The 21,538-nt window shown below is 49.6% G+C and overlaps 1 protein-coding gene across 1 annotated transcript in view; it reads right to left on the bottom strand.

Moving 5' to 3' along the window:
- The window catches only part of LOC149341851 (uncharacterized), a 30,407-nt gene extending 10,774 nt beyond the window's left edge, over positions 1-19,633 (bottom strand). Inside the window, exon 1 of the mRNA XM_089542029.1 lies at positions 19,087-19,633. Coding sequence (XP_089398155.1) covers positions 19,087-19,097 — 11 coding nt within the window. The 5' untranslated portion in view covers positions 19,098-19,633. The remainder of the gene's footprint in view (positions 1-19,086) is intronic.
- Positions 19,634-21,538: the final 1,905 nt, after the last annotated feature.

Here is a 21,538-nt window from a genome sequence, read left to right as displayed (position 1 = left end):
GTTGCGCGTAGTGCCCATGGCAGGAGAGTGCAGTAAACTGCTGCAAGAAGGATCACCACGAATGCTAACAACCTCGCTACGAATGCTAACAAGTAGTGCAGGTTATTACACTACACTGCGAAAGCCTTGCATGGTTCGTTGCTTGGCAACGCTATACCTCGTTACTCAGCAGAACGGCATAAAACACCGTCGAGCGAGTTCATTACGAAGGCGCATTGTAAACATGGGACATGGCGTACACTCACGCTACAGCGGACACTGATGTATGCGTTAAAGACGTGATCGATGGATACGGTTTTAGCAGTATACCGTCACTGACAAAGCTGGCGCGAGTCACGACGATTGAAATATGGACGTTGCCTGTGTGTAACGTGGTAAGAGCAATCTAGCGATAGAGAGAATACGATTTCCCGGACCATAATGCAGGTCCGAAAAGATGCCGGCAGCACGCTAAAAACACATTCTGACGAGAAGGAATTGTTGCTTGCACTTCTTTTGCGTTGCTTTTTCTTTTGGGTTCATTTCTCCTACTCCATTGAGGATGTCAGCGAGCCTCTATTAGAAAGTCTCCGAACTTTTACTTGTTTACATCATGTAAGGATGCAATGATTTATTTTTAAACTGTTTGTCATTTATTTAAAGCCGGCCAGAGTGGCTTATTCACCACGCATCGTTATGCCGTGGTTACGACCCGCATCAGATAGCCACAGCGAAGTTGGGAAAATTTCCGCTGCCTTTAAGCACCCCTTTCTCAAAATTGTCACTGCGAACGGCGAGTTTTAATTCCTTCGTATTTTCATAGGAGAGTCGCGCTTGCTAGTTTTGTTGATCAGACTACACCCTTTTTTGGAAATATTCGTTTTCTTGACTGGAACGCGTCTATGAAAAGACATTGTATCGTATTATATTGTATTGTATTGCATTGTGTGCGCGTGCGTGTGTGTGTGTGTGTGTGTGTGTGTGTGTGTGTGTGTGTGTGTGTGTGTGTGTGTGTGTGTGTGTGTGTGTGTGTGTGTGTGTGTGTGTGTGTGTGTGTGTGTGTGTGTGTGTGTGTGTGTGTGTGTGTGTGTGTGTGTGTGTGTGTGTGTGTGTGTGTGTGTGTGTGTGTGTGTGTGTGTGTGTGTGTGTGTGTGTGTGTGTGTGAGTACTTTATTCATTTTTTCTGCGGTAGCCAACGGGACCCACTTGCATAACTCTCTCTCTCTCTCGCGTACGTTAGTGGACTGCGCCACGTGCTAGCAAAGGGAGAGCGAAGGCAACACCCCGCTGCTGCTGGCACACTTTAGTCACCCCTGAAGAAGGGACCGAGCTGGTCCCGAAACGTTGAGCAAAAATTAAAATACTGGTTGGCGTCAGTTTTCTCCCAATATATATACATATATACATACATATGAGAAGCCAACAACCACAGAAACCAAGGAACACAGGGAATTTCTTGTTTGTTTATTTTGTGGTGTTCATCAGTGGGCGGAGAATATTACTTAATATTTTATCGCTTAAAGATATTTGATTAGAAAAGCAGAAGGAAAACAACCACATGCCGCCGGTGGGAACCGAACCCACGAACCCACGACCTCCGAACCTGCAACCTGAAGAGGCTGCCAATGTTGCCGCTACTCAGTGAAGAAGCCATGGGGCGGTGACGCTATCTAAGGGCGTCCTGACAAGATGTACATGTTCGCTGAAATGGAAACCATGCACCTAATCCTTCTCTTCCCGCCATCCACCCCCCATAAGTCGTCCTTCGAATAAAGCCTAGTGACCGACTGACTGGACAACAAGCGTTGGGTTTTCTCCGCGCTATCTGCGTCTTTAAAGTGAGTGCTAAACAACTTCGAATTTTGTCCACTGTAGTGGACAGTATGCAACAAACAACGGGCAACATGCTCACAAGTCACAGTTTTTTATCCTCTTCGTCGCTATTTTTCTTCTCCATGCTGTCCGAAAACGTAGCGCGAAAAAGCTAAGGCAATATTTTTTCCACCTTCCTCGACACTTTCGACGATGTCTCGCCGTCTTTCAGCCGACCCGGTCGCCTCCTCCTTCCTCGACACCGAAACAGCACTCTCGTCGTTCACCACCAGCGAGCGAAACTTATGCGTCGGCGTGGCCTTGGCGTGACACTGGCACCGGTGGACCGAGGGGAAGCCAAGCAGCGAGGGTGTCGGCGAACTAGGCCGTCGTCTTCGCCTCGTTCGCTCCGCAGACCGCGCAGCGAGACTTCGGGGGCCCGCAGCGCGGACGCACACCAACATGCTCTAGCGGCAGCTCAGCGAGTCCTCCTAACGGGCACTCTCGCGCCACGACGTTGTAAACAGAGGGGGGGCGCCCAGGGGTAGCGGGCCGCGGAATTCAGCCCGCGACCCCCTTACACCGCGGCCCCCGCCACTGTAACAGCGTTTGCCCAGGGAGCCTTATTGCATGTAATTCGGATCCTGCTGCAGCCGCTGGGTGTTGGCTCGCTGACCCGATTGCGTCACGCTGCCGTTGCCACTTGCTGCTGCTGCTGCTGCGGTGGCGGCAGCCGCCTTGTGCGGCCGACCTCTGCTGCCTGCAGCGGCCAGGACCTACACACCGCTGCCGCCTGAAAGCGCCTGCTTGACATGCGTCACAGAGCGCGCACTTTCCTAATCTTCCGGAGAGCGTGGCAGCTGGGTTGCAGCAGGGGTCATGCTTTTGAAATGCGGCCTAGTCCTCCATTTAGATCGGAACGTAACTCTGCGAATAGGTTTGACTGGTCCGCGGGTTAGCGCCCGCAGTGGCGCGGGCAGCAGTCGGCGGTGTTGCGTGCAAGCCGGCATACGAAGTCAACTGACCGCGCTCACGGTCAAAAGGCGTCAGTTAACAACATTGTTTTCATGCAATAAGTATGAAAGGACCGTCGGCCGAAACTATAATCAGAAAAGAAAGAAACGTACTGACAACTGCTCGATGCTCGCAGCCGTTTGCTAAAATTGCGATTTTTTCATCGGCTTTGCTTTTCCGCATGCACCATCATCAGAAATGTTTGAAAATGTCCGAAAAAGGGAAGGAATATCAATAGTATAAAGAGGTAGGTAATGATAGTTCGAAGAAAAAGATAGTTAAATGAATGGCAAAAGGTTGGCCAATCTAATGAAGTCGAGGCGTGAGCGATGATGCGGTCCCCGTGTCCAAGCGGTGTATGACGATGGACTATTCGGCCAGAGTCCCGCTGCCGCCAGGTTAACGTCGACTTCAGCCCCGAGCAAACCCACAGCGGATAGTTGATATCGGCCTCAGTACTCCGGGATTTGAAGATTCAACACCCGGGGCAAGAATATGTCTCGAAATGGAGGCCACTTTCGAGTTAGGGCAGGAGTGAGGGCAACCCCGACCCGGATCCTCCGAAGCGCAACCTTCTCTGCCCGGGTAAGATCGCAGGGGAGAGTTACGGCACACGTAGTGATGAAATATTTGTGCGACGCCGGAGATGCTCCTTTCCCGTGAAAAGGAGGATGGTATCGTCCAGATTTAGGAGCCGAGGCAAAGATGTAGTTGTGTCGCATGGCGTGTCGCAGAATCTGCACGGCTTTGGAATCTCAAAAGGGCCACATGGAATCCACTTGATACGAATTGGATGTGAAAATTTCTGGACTGCGTCTGACGCGTCAGAGTAGGCGAGTAGCTTGAAGGCGTCGGTGCGAATGATAATAGGGAGCGTATGAATGGGGGCCACAGAGAAAGGTGCCTCTTTATCAGCAATCAGCTCAGCCCAGAAGAGGAGGCAGGTTTCGGAAGATGAAACCTGGGCGTCTTATTAAGCGTATACTTGCAAGGCCAGTAAATTGCAGTTGTTTCGCAAGCCAGGATGTTTGCATCTACGTAGATAACGATGGAGCCATTTGGCAGGTGAGCGTCTTGTCCCGTAATTGAGTCGATAAGGGACGCCGCCGCATGATTTGATGTTGGTCGACGTATACCGTTTGTTTGTTGTCGCTCAATCGTACAAACTGCCACGGAGTAAGAAATGGCGTGTGCGGCGGTAGGATGGAGTGCGATTAACCATAAGCCCTGAGGGTATACGTTGTGTGCGAAAGGCTGACCTGTCGTTGTTTCACCAGCTCATCTAGTGTGTTTAGCTGTGCATTATCTTGGAGCGCCACGATCGGGGCGATGCGTGGAGGGCGAGTGATGGCGTTCATTGCCTTACCACCCTTACCAACTGCCGTGCAACATATGAGCAGGCGCCACCAGTTTTAAGAGCAATGCGTCAAATTGAGCCCCAGTCTGTATCGCTTGCTTTTTATCCCGATAAAGCCAAGCAGTCCCCATTCTCGACTCGAGAATCATAAACCAGACATTTCTACTGTCGAACTTTCCTGAAGCGGGCTCCCGGGTAAATGGAGACGTATTGGTGCTGCGGCCAGTTTACGGTGCCTCCCGGCGGTTGGCGGCTGTCATGTATACGTAGCTTTGCTCACGGGGAGGTGTAGTCCGACTGAAGAAGTATGCGTCGACGTAATATCCAAGGCTGATTCTAGGCCAGCGACTTGAGTCAGCAGGTCACGAAGAATGCTCCACACCGGGATGCCACCAGCGTAGAGTAAAAACCTAACGCCAGGCACCTATGTAAGCGCCATGCAAGCGGGATGAAGACAGTGTTAAAGTTGATGACGATAGAGATCCCTGGGGTACGCCGCGAAGAAGGACAAATGATCTGATGGCGTCACCGCTGAGGCATATCGCAAATTGTCTGCTTCAAGGAATGATTTTACAAAATTGCGCACCTTAAGGGGAAAATGCAGCATGTCTGGTGAGTCCAGGATGGCAGCATCACTGATGTTATCGAATGCCTTTTCTACGTCCATGACGAGGACAGTGCATACATTGTGGCTGCGGGTTGATGATAAAACTGATGACACCAAGGGAGCCCACCCATGTCTAGTAGCTATGGACGGACGAAAGTCAATTTGAGCGGGGTGGTAGAATCCATGGGGTTCAAACCACCACGACAGTCTTATGACTAACATTTTCTGTGCCAGCCGATTTCCAGCTCTCTGGTACGACGCCGTCTGAACGTACTTTCTTACTGGTACCGAGGAGTTGAGGGAGCAGAGAGTAGCTCGGGTTCTTGTAAAGCTTATACAGAATGGAGCCCGGACTTGGCACTATTTTTCGGTTGGCACTATCTGTTGCGGCAAGAAACTCGAGCATCAAGAAGGGCTCGCGACTTTCTCGGCATCGGCTGTTGATGGCAGCTTATCGACATGGACTAATGCCTGCCAAGTAAGCCTGTGGCTGTTGGAGGCTACACATCATACTTTGGGAAAAACTTCCACGCCGCTTCTTTGACGACAAGCTAGCTGCTAAGCATGCTGTGGCCGCTGTGTCGTGACGACGGCCGCCATGTTTCATAGCATCTAACGTTCGCCAGAGAGAAGCATTCGATGACTTTGTAGAAGTCTGCTCACACTACGCATGTCACTGCCGTCGTCACAAGTCGCGCCCATATCTACAGCCTTTGCACTTAAATTCAACCTTGAGCGTGTCTGTGCACAACTAGGGTATCATGAAGCTGTCAGCATAACTTGTCGTCAAGCAGCCCGCAAGAAAAGTATACCGATATCCGGTGCCGGTCTATCCACGTCAGCCGAGATGATGGTTGTGCCCTACTTAGTGCGCATTGTATGCAGTCAACAAGCAATCGTCACGGCTCCGCAGAGAAGTCTTTTAGAGTGGTGCGAAAGTTATCCCAGTTGACGACAAAACGCTTGGAGTGTAACCGACGGGCCCGTGACGGATGGAGACCGATGACGATAGGGTGGGGGTCACTCCGCCAGCAGTTGAACTCCATGCGCCACGAGGGAGTGCCGCGACCCTGCCACCACGTAAGGTTCGAAGCTTATCTGCGGAAGCCTGAATAGTCCTGTTCGGAATATCTGTGATTATTTTGGTTGCCGGAGCTTTAAGAGTCGCTTTATAGTATAACGATCCCGGAGTAGACACAAATCTATGATCAATCGTTAGATAAGGCGGCTTGTCTATTGAGCCGTTGTTGGCCGAAGAGGAATATTGTAAAGTGTCTTCCGGAGGACGCTTTTGAGAACCGCGTTGGCCTGGGTATCGCGTTGCTGATGACAAGTCCATTGCAGTGCTCGGCTTCTCATGCGTTACGGTTGGAGCCCCATCACGAAGTGTACGCTGGGCTGCCATTGCCGGGCTCCGTCTGGCGAACAGATCAATCACGGACTGCAGTGCATTTGCAGAAGGCGGGGTATGCGCTGTAGTCGATGGGCAGGGAGCAGGAGCCAGGACCTTCGATGCCTTTACTGCTGCCGTGGAGAGCGGAGCCGGCAAAGCTACTTGCGCCAACGGAGGCAATGGGCCTACTCTCGGGACACAGCTCAGATGCAGCAATAATTGAGTGATATTTGTTTTAATGTCACGCAGCCCGATGACGCAGGAGCTTCCGGAGCTTCCTCAGATGGCGCGAATTCAATTCTCTTGATATAGGGAACGCGTTTACACGGATGGCGAGATTTTTCACTGGAGTGATGCGCAGCCACCTTAGCAAGGACACTTCGTCGTTCTTCTGCCCTAGCACATTGTTGTTCGTCTTATTGGAAAGAGAGGGTGTTGGTGGTGGTGAAAACATTTATTTAGAAGGGACAGGAGGTATGTTTGGATCAGCCCGTAAGGGTCTGATCCTTACAAGCACTGGGTGGAAGTCCCTAGCTAGGGGCCCCAGTGGCGGTGGCCGCCGCCCGGAGGCTTGTTGAGCTTGCAAGTCGTGGCAGCCGATCAGGGTCGCATCCCAGTCCTCCCGGGTTGGGTTGGGGATGGAGGGAATGGCCGGGTTGGAGGGACAGGCCCACACCACGTGAAAGGTGTCCAAAGACACCGCACTACAGTGCGGACAGCTGCCTCTAAAGGAGGGGTCAAAATGTTTTAGTGCTGCCGGGCACCCCAATGTATTGGTGAGAAGGCGGAGAAGGAGCCGCTCATCCGCCTTCTTGAGGCCTTTACATGGACTAGGGTAAAGGCGATGACTATCTTGATAGTAGGTTGTAATATCTTTGAACGTATAGACCGGATTAAAATCGGGTTCCTGGAGCCGTACTGGTCTGTAGTGCAAAACTGGACGAATAGCGGTACTGCATCTCAGCATATATACTTCACTTTCGACAAGATCAAATGTTAGCCTCCTCTGATTTCATGTACAGCCCCTATCACACTTAAGAGGGAAACTGGAAGCGCGTGACGACCGCGCTGCTTTGCGAAGCGCTGCTGCCGACAACCGGAGATAATAAAGTAGCCGGCCGGGCGTATTGCGCATGCGCCTTTACCGTCCTCTCTGGCTGTCGCTGTAGCTTCGAAAAGCGCAGTCGTCAAGCGCTTCCAGTGTCCCTCTAAGCGTGAAAGGGGCTGTACTTCGATTGTCTTAGCTGGCACTCTCATGAGTATAAACGATGCACAAGTTTGGGGGCCACGACGATTCTCATTTCTGTGAGGTAAGCTTGAAATGAACGAATCACCTGCCAGTCCCAGTTAAGTTATTCAACTGCCGATGAAGATGTTGCCAACCAGTGCACAAATCATCGTCACAGCCGAAGCGCCTCAACAGGGAAGATTAACATGTTCAAGAACCAAGAACGCACGCTCTTTACTGTCTCGATGGACCATGGCTACAATATTTCGTGCGTACGTTCTATTGTGCTTCAAACAGCCATTTGAAGCTGATTCAGGAAAATGGAGCTGTGATCTTTGTTTAGCTGCAGTGAAAAGTAAATTCGTTTTAAGGCGAAAGCCTTTAATGGCTCATTCTCCCGTCCGTCCAGGCGTTACATCCAGCGCCTGGGGTGACTCATCGACCTGCGCAGCTGGAGTCATCAAACGGATGACGGGGGTGCACCGAGACATGTGAGACAGTTACTGCGTAATTTCCTTCCCTCGAATACAATTTTCATTTTCTCTATTATGGCCCCTCTTTCTCTTTCTTCTTGCACTCCCACTTGCTCTCTTCCTGTACGGTGCGGTTCGGGTGTCCACCGAGATGACAGAATTATTGCGTCACTTCCTTTTCTCAAAAAGCGTTGCGTTCAAAGGTGTTTCCAACCGGCAGGGCGTCGCGCCGAGCGGGTGGTGGCACTCCGTGGACTTCCTGGCAGCGCTACAACACGCTGTCGCATTCCACTCCTAAAGGCGAATATTAAGCGTCATTAATTATCAGTTAATTAGTATTTGTCATTAATCAGTAATTATTCATTTATTAGTAATTAGTCAGTAATAAGGTGTGTCGTCATCCAGTGGTGACGTCACTAGTGCCACAGAGGCAGTCAAAGTGGTGGGAAAACGCTTTCGCCTCTAAGCACTTTAGACAGTCAAAGTGCCCCCTGAATTTTTCTATTCCTCAAGACTGCGTTCCAATAAAAAATGCTTGGAGGTCTTATTCTCAAGACACGAAGCGAATTGCTCGAGTTCGGGGCCAGGCACATGTGAGCTGCGTTCCATAAGGAGCTGCCGCTCAGCTGCACACCCACCGGGCTTTCTTCACCGAACGCCAATGCACACTGCCGTGCTGTTCTTGAGCGAAATATCAAAGGTGTTACCTCTAACAAAGCATCCCTGCCTTCTTCACAGGCATATCTTAGCGCAAAAGACGGGACGACAGAAAGACAGGACGAACACGGGCGCTACCTTCCCACACTTACACATCCCTACCTTCCCACACTTACCACCGTGGACCGCGACAGACGCGCGTCAAGGTGAAAGCCGTCGCCTTGCTTACAAGAGGTTCAACTCCACCACTAGTGCATGTCTTGCTCGTCTTTTCACATTCTTTGGGAAACAGCAAAGTAAACCCGCCGAGACAACTGCGCTGTGCCATATAGTTCGTGGCTGTGCTCATAGATGCCTTGCGGCACGCTCCCCAATTGCCAATTGCAGAGTGCTGAATGAAACCGCCTACTCATCAGCTGCGTTCATACTCGCGCGATTTGTCTCATTGGAAAATTATCTGCGAGCCCCGTCTGTAACAGAGCGTTTGCGGTGACGTACTACAGTTCCATCAAAGGGCTTAGCGGTGTCTGGGTAATCATTAGCCTTCCAGCAGGTTCCCCATTACACGTGCCCCCTGAATCGCAAAACGATGTGCAACAGTGTATGTATTACCGCATCTCTTCGCCAACTAAAGGGGCTAAAATACAGGAAACTAGATTTACTGCCAGCAGCTCTCGTGTTATGCCCAATGCCTAGCGTAATGAGTTGCATCCAAAACGTACCCTAACCCATTTTATACGAGCTTGAAGATAGCGTCCCTCTTTTCAGAGAACCAGGATTTCCGGTCCTGGAAGTGCCTAAAGTACAGCCTGTTCCGTCACGTTCCACTCTCCTAACACGAACCCTTAACCAAGAAAAACACTGTGGCATGACTTCGTTATAGAAACTAAGGCAAATGGAAAGAAACTTCGGCACGTCTTCCCATGAATATGTATGAAACAAGCAAAGCAGGCGTGTGCCCGTTAAGCGTGCAGTAGGCTGGGGCATAGAACTGCAGCGTCCAGATGCGGCACCTGCGCTGACGCTTTTTTTTTTCACATTATTTTTTCGTCTCATTACGAGCCATTATGAATCTTTCGCGGACGAGTTTTCTCCGATAATTTATTAGGGCGCCCTGTGGCATGCGGCTCTTGACGCGAACTGGCCAGAATGGAGGCCGCGTTTGTTGTCGTTGGCGTCGTCCTTCCCATCCAGTCTCGGGATGCGCGTCCAACTCGCGATCGGCGCGCTCCGATAGCGTCGGCCGCCTGCCGCGATCGAGGCCCACAAGGCTGCCGAGGAGAGCTGGAATGCACGAGGACGCTTGCGCTGGCCACAGCGAGGGGGTCGCGAAAGCGCGGCCGATCTGGGTGAAGGCTGCGTCGTAGGCGAAGCTATGGGCGAAGCGCGTCCCAGGTTCGCAGAAACTCAGAATGCCAGCGGAGGCACACGGGCAAAGACGGTGAAGCCACGCCGAGGCTGACGTCACGCTCAAGCATGAGCACGCTCTCGAATGGCGCATATGCGGGGCACGGAGAGACTTGAACAGGCGGTGACTTGCGATTGGTCTGTATTTTATTGCGAAAGCAATGCTGCTCGAGGTTTCCGCTCTTGACCGTCGTCCCGGAGAATCCACCATTGACCTTTAGCGTGACCTATGTGTGACGTCATGCCAGCTGTGGAAAAGCGGTGCCCCAACTCGGCTCGTCGCGATCGTCCCAGCGAACCTTCCACGCCGCAGCTACGCGACGCTGCCGCGAGGGGCGCTCGCTGTACGTGACGTCATGCAAGCTGTGGAAAAGCGGCCCCCCCAACTCGGCTCGTCGCAGTCGTCCCAGCGAATCCTCCACGATATGTCGGATGATGTGTATAAGGTGAAGCTGCAACGATGTGCTGCAGCTAAGAAGCGGCGGCGTGCGGAAGAAACGGATGAAGAGCGGGAACAACGTTTAGCTAAACGGCGTGTGTATTATGCAGCCAGGCGAATGCGTTCAACATCTCTTGATCTGGGTGCCGTCCGTGTAAAGCGGCGGTAGTCACGGCAGAGGTTTCCCTACTGTATGCAGCCATGCCAACTACAGCGAAACAGAAGGAGAAAGCAGCTCACATTGCTTTCGCAATTTCCGGGCTTAACCAAGCTAAGCCTCTGCCAATTTTTTGTAGTAGGAGTCCATGGTAGAGACAGAGTAGGTAGACGGTTTCTTGACACTCATAACGTGAACAAGGGAGGGGCACCCTGAAGTCCCCCCCCCCCCTTGTTCACTTCGTGAGTATATAGTAGTAGGAGCGGCATATTATTACAAAAATATGTATAAAAAAGCCGCCGCAGCGGCTCAGTGGTTATGGCGCTCGGCTGGTGGCCCGAAAGACGTGGGTTCGATCCCAGCCGAGGCGGTAGAATTTCGATGGAGGCGAAATTCTAGAGGCCCGTGTACTGTGCGATGTCAGTGCACGTTAAATAACCCCAGGTGGTCGAAAATTCCGGAGCCCTTCACTACGGCGTCCCTCATAGCCTTAGTCGCTTTGGGACTTTAAAACCTCCATAAATCAAAAATATAAAAAGAAGGAAAAGATGTTGCCGCATATGCTACCTAATGTCTTAATCAACCGACCTGCGGCCGACGGAAATAGAGGGACAAGGAAAAGATAGCGAGGAAAGGCATAGAAAGGGAACCAGCGAAAATAGACGCAAGACAAGAACAAAGAAGGCACACACCACAACGCTGTCTTGCGTCTATTTTCGCTGGTTCCCTTTCTATGCAATATGAACCAACTAGCCCAGCAGTTTGCACTCCTAAAGGCATAGAGAGCAGCGATATCGAGACTGTTTACGAAAATACAAAAGTTAACAAATTTGCTCCTCTCACGCGCGAGTGTCCAGGCACTGTCCGAAATATAACCGCAGGCGAGCGACCACTGCGCATATTTACAGGAGCATACAAACGCTGTATATGCAAAGCCGGGCGCACTTAACGTCCTGCCGCTAATGAATCGCGCGCGCGCGGCTCACTGCACGAGCGGTCGGGCTGAGACGCCCGGCCGCGGACGAAGAATGGTACCTCGTTAATTCAAACTCGCTTTATTCGTAATTTAGGTTTATTCGAACGGACGCATTGGTCTCGTCATGATCACGCGTATTGCAAACGCATCTCTTATTTAAACTCCGCATTGTTGATAAAAATTCTTGGTTGTCTTCGAGTTCACATAATCGAAAGTCGGCTCATGAGGCCCAAAACGGAACATTTGGCAAAGGAAAATAAAAAGTTAGTCATGTTAACACATTTCAACGAAGAATAACGCGCAATTATAACAGGATATTCGTGAAAGACATGAGAGCGCAAAACGGGGACACGGACGAGGAAGGGAACAGGAATACTTTCACGAATATGCACCAACAATGTCTTTCAGGAATGTCTTTCACGAATATGCACCAACAAGCCCAGCTTCAAGTACTTCTTATAACAGAATAAATGGAACAGACCAGAGAGCAGCTCTAAAAAAAATTTTTCCTTACGCGTTAATAAAAATATGAGTACTAAAAAAAAATTCCCGAACTAAATATTAACAACCGGCTTGCCCGCGATAAGCTTTGCTAACCTAAACCAATTGAGGGCGGTACGCATGGAGGCGGTACATACTAAAACTAAAACGGGAACAAACGGAACTAAACCATTCGGTAATATTGGGAAACAGGCGAGTTCGCCGGAAAACTATGGTTCCGCCTGCAGGAGACCTGAAAAGAGAGTGGCTGTAAGAAGATTTTCGGATTTGGACTGCCGCTTGCGCAGTGTAATCTTTGCGCAATATTTGACTGTGGAAGGCCTCAGTTTGTTTCAGCCTGTGCGAGTGGTTTTTATCTTCTTTTTTTTTTTTTCTAGACAACGTTAAAAGCAGTTCCCAGCATCAATCCTTGGCTTCGCTATTTATTTTCGCTTCGATATGAAAAGAAAGGTTCTTAGGGCACATATTCGCCCTCGAGCATATTCGCCTCAAGCATATTCTCCTCAAGCATATTCGCCGTCATGCATGCGCAACAGTATCGCTGCATATCTGCGAAGTTTTGAAAATTTCTACCATGCAGACCCGTTTTTTTTTTTTTTGCATTCGCTGTACTGAAAACCAAGTACAGCCTGAAATCCTATTCTTTATAATTTCCCTGTTCTCACCGCTCTAAATGAAGCGGAACTTATCGCTTTACACCAAAGTGATAATCTCTTCACTGTACTTGGACAACTGAGAGAAAATAACAGCTGCCGTAACACTAGATACAAAGAAACTTGGATCACTCCAACACCAAGAACTTAGTCTATGAACCAGTCCTTAAGTTACAACCTTCCCGTCTTGCTAAACAAACTAATCCATGACAATTTTGATATTACCAGAAATTCAAAACACAATATCCGTGACTATTGCCGTGACAATTTCAGTCTGTGAAAGAAGCAGACATGAATTTCCTTGTCCAAAGTTTGGGACATCTATCCTGTATAAACATTTGCTTTGAGTACATGTGTGTATTGCGATTTTTTTTTTTGCATGTGTGTTCGCGCTTAGCGTAAATGTGGATCTGTATTGCATACCCATGGCATTATGAATTGATGTGAATGATGTGACCCTCGCCTTCCTTCTGTACTGCCACTGTCTCAAGGAGTCGGGACCTTCAGTCAAGCTGTTACCACAGCTTTTAGCCCCGGCTCCTCCTTTGTAAGAAAGGAAAATAAACTTGAACTTGAACTTGCTTTAAGCATGCGCGAATTCAAGCTACGTATGGCGTCTTAAATTTTGCATATATTTAAAATCAGTTGTTTGTGTAACTAGAGTGCGCATGCCAGAGAGGCCTAAACGCGTCGGTCCGACCTCTAGTTGGGCTTAGCGCTCACTTCTCTTACGTTCAGTAGTTCGAATTTTCGCTAACGCAATGCAGCCTTGCCTCTTCGTCTGCTTCGAGTGATCCTTACTTTCGCAGTGGCTTAGTCGTGTGATTGTTAAGGTTCACAGATCCTTTTAGAACCAAGTCGAATTCGCGTCACTAGCTCAGAAGGTAAGAAAACTCCCGAACGGCAATATTTTAGAGCACGTAAAGGTTCCGGCTAGTCTAGACAAACCCGCGAACACACTTCTACTCACGGCGCTTGATTACCTTCAAAGGTGGTGCCCCGTACCTGCATTACAAAACATGCTGTTTCATGCGTTTCCCGTTCTTTTTACGGACATTGTGCAGCTGCTCACTCGACTCAAGCGCAGGGGCGCCTAAAATAAAGAACTGGCCAGCGCACAAGGAGGAGACGCACGCCCGTAACATGTCGGTTCTTGCAGACTCTGTGCGAGAAGAGCACGAGTTAAAATAGGGAGTAAAAATTGCAGCGATGAGTAGCACGCAGTGGGCCTCTAAAGAGTGCGGCCATGCGCTCGCGCGTTCACACTAAGAGTGGACGACCCTAGCTGTACACAGCGTGACTGTACGGGAACCGTGTTGTTTGGTATGGCTGGCATTTCGCTTTCCCGCAGTGAAGGATAATAAATCAAGCTCGCCAGAGCCTTTCTCCCATTCATTTAATTCGGTGAGGTAAGAACACACTCTGCTTTCGTAGTCGCATGCGAGCACCGTAAAACGGCTCGATTGCGAGCCACGCTTCTTATCTCAAGAGGTGCGCTCTTCAGGAGCACGCTGCAGGCACGCGAAGCAGATCGAAGACGTTTTACACGCGCTTATTAGATATGCAGCGGATTGTTTTCCCGAATTTCAATGCCACTTGTTCTCGCTGGCTCCTTTGCAGCGATTATTATCAGAGCTTGACGTCGTGCGAGATATCTTACATGAAATGACGTCAGCAGGCATTCGCTCATCAGTTTCGTGCTTTTACTGCTCTAGTATCTCGGCCATCATCTTGTTTTGTTTTCCTTGTTTTATTTTTGACGTGCGCTCCCTGGTATCGGTGCGCTACGTGCTACCAACCGCAAACGCCATCTCAGCCGCCCTCTGTCCCGACGGATTTGCAGACGAGGCAAAGAGGACACAGTCTTCCCCTCACAGAGCCTGTCCCGGGACCCATACAACCTAACAAGAAGTCGTGCATAGAACCGGGTACAAAAATAACGGCTACGCCCGTTTCCGTTAATAAAACGCGGCAGGCGGGATAAAAAGAAACAGTCGAGCGGAAAATCCGCTTTTCCTCGTGCAGTTCTTTTTTACACAATCGCGCCCACTTGGCCGCAACCGCGCCACACATCGCATTGCGTCCGTTTCTGGCCAGCGCGGGGGGGGGGGGGGGGGGGGGGGTTGAGGTGGAAGTCTGCTTCCGCGTATACATGCTGCGTCGCGTTTTATTGTTACGAGCCACGATTCGCCGTTCCTGCGTGCGTTGATCCTCGGCTTCTCCTTTCTGCTGCGGCTTGGCGCTGGGAAAGCAATCAAGCGGTGCCGGCCCCACGGGACGCCTCCCCCTTCTCTCCACGGGGCGGGATTGCGAGAGCGCAGTCATAGCTGCAGGCGCGTGTGTTTGTTGCTGCTCGAGACGCAGGGCTTATGGGGCAAGGCCCGACCAGTGCGCTCGTACCGGGTTTTTATTGCCGAGGCCGCCAGAGGGGGCACAGGTTACGGAACGAGTGTTGCTCGAGAGCCACGCATGAGAGGAAACGAGAGTCGCCTCAAAATCATTGTGACAAAAAGAAAAAGATAGAGTGGGCACGTCCTTTTTCTGTTGAAAAAAAAACGAAACAAAGAAAGTAGTCTATTAGATTTTGACCAAAGCAGATCGGGCCTGAGCCGAGACGAGGAAAAAAATCGGCGGACGTTTGATGGGTGGCAGCGAAGTGGGTATAAAGTGAGCGGGGAAGGGGGGGGGGAGGCACAAAAAGCCGTTCGGTCTGCGGAGTTCTATAACTGGATGCCGTGTTACGGAAATCGGCAGTGGCGCCCGGCGTCAGCAGAGGAAGACGACGCTTCCCTCCCTGCTGCTCCCCGGGTGGCCGAAGCTTGGGGGTCCTCCGCCAAGAACCATAAGTGCGCGCGCGTGTGTGTGTGACCCGTTTCCGACTGGGATGGGAGAAGAGTAGTTGCGTGCACGAAAATAGCGCCGGGGAGACTTATGAAGCGCGGCGGTGTCCCTTCCTTTCCCGCTGAAGCCACGCTATGGCTTGTGTTTGTGCGTTTGGCCGGTAATCGTCTTTCCCTTGCATTTTATTATTCTTTATCAGCTTTCTCTGTGGGTGTCATCACAGCCAGGGAATAAAAATATTTCCTCGATGGCTTTCGCTTTACGTTCCCTCTCCTTTACTTTTTAACATTCGGTTTTATCTGTTCTCTCTGCGAGGTCCAAGAACAGCCCCCGAATATTATCTTCTCTCTACTGCTGCTCGTTTCTCTTATTTCTTTTATTTAGTTTTTCCTTTCATCACGGTTGATGGCCAGCGAAGTGAAGCTAGTGTTTTGTTGCCCAGCATGCGATGTGATGGTACGCGGAGCCTGAGTTTGCTACGGGTGAAGATTGCCCCTGGATCCTCGGATATCTTCGGAATGCTGGTCCCGCACCCTTGTATGCACATGCTCGTTTTCTGGCGCGCATTTTCTCTCAGCAGGGTCTACATTTTTGTTTTCGCATTCTTTTCGTCTCATTCGGAGCTTTCGACGATGATGAAATAGAGATTAAGAAATATCGCAAGACCACAATGGAGGGAATGCTGGGAAGAAATTCGCACTATATTCTGCCTGAAGCAGGGCCATCCAAGAAGTCTTTTTCTCTCTCATATTTCTTATGTGGGTAGCCCGCGTAACCTGAAGTAGGTAATTTAATAAAAATCAATGCCTCATTATCTCAGCCGGTCCTCCATTGCCTGATTTGGGATGTTTCGCCGAGGAAATTAGCTAAGAGCAAGAGGGAAAATGCGCAAGTGCGAGCGCAATGGCGAAAACCGTCTAATTTAGGTGTTTAACGCTGATCCTCTGTTTCGGTGCGAAATATGCGTGTTAATTCAGCATTTTAATCATGGCCTGTAGCTGAATTGGCAGTTCACGAGTTCTTTGTTCGCATGCCTCCTTTTTTTTTATCACACACGATGTTTTACAAGAAACACATATTTATGTAGCACTGTGTCTTCATAACGAGCGCCCAAAATTTGTCAAAGCACTTTTGAGCACCCTACTGAAACGTTGAATATGAGCCTCTTGTATAGAATTATGGTAATGTAAAGTGCATACGATATGCAAATATACATAGGAATTCATATTTTCTCTATGGAGTTTATAAACTTTCCATATAACTTCTATATGATTTCGATATTGTGTGCATGAAGTGTTGTGGAGTCTGTATGCTTCCATACGCGCTTTCTACATATTCTATATCGAATCCATATGTTTTACATAGATGTATATCATCGATATGGAAAAGTGGAGTTGTGGGACTCGTCATATGGAGGCATTAAGTAGGGAGCTCGGTGTCTGACTAAAGGCAGAGTATAGGCCTAAAAATTCACACTGACGGTAAATTGAAGTTGACCTGTATCGGTCGAATACGGCATTATAAGGAGAGAGAAACCAGTCTCACCGAAAACAGAGCTTTTATGAGCTAGAAAAGAGCAACCAAGTACAGGTGTCGCCATCACCGGCCGATTTCGCAAGTAAACTGCATGCGTCCACACCGAATTTCGCGTGCACAGGCTATGCTACACCGGCAGTCTCTTCAAAATGGCGGCAACTGGACATTTTCGGCGCAGATGTTACGGGTTTGAATCAACTGGCGGGAAATTATTGTTTAATTTAGTTTTCTCAGGCATAAATACCAACAAACGTCAAAGCAGCCATAAAGGTTCAGAGAATGAATTTTGCTCGCAGCACTAATATAACGGAGTTGTAATTGTGTCCCTAAAATTCTACCTGTAGCACTTTTTGACGATGAAGTGAAGCTAATGGCCAGTCTATTTTGGCAAGAAATCAAAGGGCACCAATATGGGCTGTAGCAAGAGATGGGCCGTACTAATGTGTAAGGCTAGCAGAGAATGTGTCTGTCGCGTTTCTCTAACAGTTGAACAAGCATTTTCCTCTTTCCGTCTTTCGCGCTCTAAATATACCCCCGGAAAAGTGAGTTTTGCTGCAGTGAAAGCCTTTTCTAGATGTAATAGCGTACATCTCTGCCATATCAGGAAGACAAGACGCAGCTATCGGATGCCAAGTCGTCGTTGCTGCGCCGTGTTGCTGGCAAACTAGCGTGTAAGATCATATATGGAAGCCACGCAAACTTATCCTATAAGGTGCACATGACTGTTCGACAGTAATGCAGAAAAGTAGGCCTTGTGCACTGAACTCGCTTTGTTCCTTTACGGTCACGAACTTTCAAACTGATACCGAGCATTGAGATTTCCATTTCAAACCTTTTTCTAATTTACGACCATAAATATAAGTATGCGCATTCCTTCCAGACCTAAACATGCTGTTTAAGGAAGAGGTCTTTGGAGGAAAGAATTGTTTCAAAAGCTTGTGTTATCTCTGTTTTTGATCAGTTAACAGAGGTCAACATATGCAACCTCAACCGAGCCAAGAGGTGCCAGAAGTAATTATCTAGACTTCTTCATGTCTGACTCCTTCGAATCGGTAAAGCTTCGTGCGCCTAACTGCATAAAATGTCAGGGCTGCCTTCAGATGCTCTTCCCAGGTCGTTATAACCATAACCAGTTTAGTACTACAGAAACGCGCTGCCTCAATTAGTGCAAGCGTTATGTATTTCCCAATGACGCAATTATGGCGGCGATTCTTGCAATCGCGTTATCTAAAACACGTATGGTGTTTCATATTCATTACCAGTCTAGTCGAATCAAGATGTTTCGCAAGGCTTCTACTACAGCGCGTGGCTTCCACCGAGAGCAAGAAATTGAGGAGTGCGGGTAACAGATACATATTTTGTTTGTGCCCTTGCGAAACTAGGCAGCTATGCGAGTTCCACATTTGTGGCGGACATGTTGGAATAATCGCAGGTAAATACCCTTAAGCTAGAACACTGGGACGGTACGATGGGATCATGCTTTTTCTTTTATGCCACGTAGGCGTCATATGCAATCTCTGGCAATCTCTGTGTCATGGTTTCGAAGTTCCTTTGATTCTTTACCAAGTTGAGGATGCTTTCCCGCATGAAGACGTTATGTGCGGAAAAACCTGCTTTCAAACTTGCTTTTTTAGTTTTTGTTTGAAGTTGAGCTTGATCTTTTACTTAAAATACTATACGAAGCAACAAAGATAGGATAAAGATATACGAAATCGTATAATTATTTTCGCTGGGTGAGGCACACTGTACTTGCAAACTGTCGTGAAGAAAACCGGCAGTGCTCCAAGAAGAAACGCTGTGCGTAAACCAGGCGCGGTGAGAAGGGCGTCACTGATTTAGAATTGAACGCTCTCTCACACTGACGCTACACAAGCACAACTGTTATTTATGGAGCGCTATGAGAACGTCTTAGCACATTATCCGCGGCACATATCTATAGTCTCTGATGTCTAAAGACAGCAACAGCTAGAGGACTGAGCCAAGCAAAAATCAAAAATGCGTATGGACCGGAAGCGATCAACGCCAGTCGCCGTCAAAGGAAAGCAGCGCCACCTACCTGAGCTGCATTATCCGGCCGTACGTTGTGGACCTCGACGGCTTCGGTGGAAACAAAAAATAATCAATCAAAATGGACGCAATCCTTTCGCGAACACGATCGGCTGTGTGGCGCCCTTCAAAGAAGCGATGGCGGCCGAGATGGGCGCGCAAATCCTGTCGCCGCGCACTCTGAGATAAGGCAACGAATGTCGTGTCACTTGCACAATGCCTCGTCACCTCACTCACTCTCACTGTCACAAGAGGCGATTCGCAGTTGGCGACGAGCCCTGGTGCTGGCTGTTGCCTCTCAGCGGCGGCACGCCGGCCGGTCAGGTTGAGGCCATGTTCGCGGACGCACCGTCGACGGAGAGCTGCCGGTCACGGCGGCGCTTGGACCTTCTCTGGGCGAAGGCTGTGGGCACCTGGAGGGCGGAGGAGGGGGACACCGGCTACGACGTGCCCGTTACTCGGATCTCTTTCTCACGTCACCGCCTCTGCCGGAGGCTACGCGTGTGTCGCGCAGGGTAGAAAAAAAGCCGTTGTTCGGCCGGCCCTATAGCGGTATATCTGCCTACCCGCTCTCCCGTTCGCAACGTGCGCCGCGCTAAAGGAGAGAGACGCCCGCGCAAACCGGCTTGCGTTTTATACGGGCTCTGGCAAGACTGGCTCGCCGACAACTGGTCTTTCGGGATTTTGCTTGCCGTCTGGAACGGTGGCGGAGAGTTCCTCTCGCTGCACTGACCCCGTTTCGGCGAGCACGCCGACGTCGAAAGCGCTCGCCACCACGGCGGCACCTCTCTCTCGTACCCCCCTCGTTCCTTCTCTTACCTCTGGAGAGTCTGACCACCGCCGGCTAGCCACAGATGCCTTCCCCTCCTCACTGCTTGTCCTTTCGATTATATCCAGCACGTTGCAAAGAAAATAAGCTACCTTTCACTCGCTCTCCTTCACTCTCCGATGGCTTGGCTGGTTCTTACTTTTTTTTTCCCATCTCCAGTCGTCTTTCCCTCTTTTTCCTCTCCCTTCGACTAGCAGCACCAAGGGCCGCAGCAGTGGCGATGAATAAGAGGAGGGTGCAGAAGGTCTTCGCGGAAAAGAACGCTTCTGGAATAAACTTCTGGAGATGACGTCGCGTCAGCGGTTCAGCGGTTCAGCGCTTCAGCTCTTCTTTTTTTTTTTTTGCTTTCGTTTTGTGGCATTCCGGGCTGGAAGGGGCGAGTTCTGTCACTCAGGTTTACATTTTTTTCACGCGAGAAGAGTGGGCTCGTCGCTTGGGCACCTTTATCCGTGCGCGTCTGTGCGTACGCGTGTTGGTGCGTCGGTGAGCAACGCTGCGGCTTGTCGCTTGACCGGCCATGGCGAGACCGTTCATGGCTGCTCTCTTGTTTGCGTCGGCCCTTCGAGAAGCCTGTCCAGCCTAGCCTCGCTCTTTTCTTGTATTTCACTTCTCCTCGTTCGCGACACGTATTCAGCGGCCCGTTTCCATTTCCCACGAGGGTTTCCTCGCAGGCCGCCTTCACTGATCGCGGCTTGACTTTGCCTATGTGGTGGAACAACGTCGTCTCGTAGGCCGAAAAGTAGCTGGGCTTTGAAGGTCAAGTCTGCTATGTTTGTCGCCGATAATGCCGTAACCTTCGGCTGTCTTTTGCAGGACGTGTACCTTGCGGAAGCCGGACGCTTTTATTATTTAGTCTTCCACGGCTTACGACGACGTCACACTCTGTTCTGGACTGGAACGCGCCGCTTTCATTCCACGATGTGGTGGTGTGCGGCCGCGAGTATCTTGCTCTTGCCGAAGGAAATAACAAAGAGGCCACTTTTCTCATTGATAGATTGATTCTGTAATTGGAATCAAATAACTGTAAACTCGCTGTGGCGATTTTACAAGCCTGAGTGTTGAGGAGACCGTGCAAACAAAGAGCCTTATTTGCAGTAAACGATTATTTCATGGATGTCTTGCTTTTTTCCTGCGTGACGACGTCGGGTGTTGGTGAACTTGCAGCTTTCGCCTCAGACATATAGTTGCATGAAGTTGACCTTCTAGTCGGAAGGACAGCGTGCTTCTGTACGAGCATGTCTACGCGACAATTTTTACAGAAGACACGCGCCTTCAAACAACAGCACGAATCCCAGATTATTGAAGAGCATCGCCTATTCTGCCTGATTTGTTAACACCCTGTGGACAAAACATTTTTTTCTGCCTTTTTTTTAAAGACAAATTCTTATTTTGTGGTAATAGAATAATTAAGGCTGTGTACTGTTGTTTGTTTGTTGACTTTCGAAAGGCTCTGACAGCGACCTAAAAATATCAGGCTCAAAAAAAAAAAAGTTGTGTTTTTACACTTAAAATATGCAGAACCGTGCAGCTGTTATTCAGTGACAAAATATATCTACTCCTTAAATTAAAATCATATAGAATTTCAAACGGTACCGTGTTGGAAAGGTAGGCCTAAACAACTCACGAAACCTCG

This window comes from Amblyomma mixtum, chromosome 5 (assembly GCF_055824585.1).
Source record: "Amblyomma mixtum isolate Tamu chromosome 5, ASM5582458v1, whole genome shotgun sequence".
Lineage (NCBI taxonomy): Eukaryota > Metazoa > Arthropoda > Arachnida > Ixodida > Ixodidae > Amblyomma > Amblyomma mixtum.
Note: the sequence above shows the minus strand (reverse complement) of the source record. Positions and strands in the feature narration are given on the sequence as shown.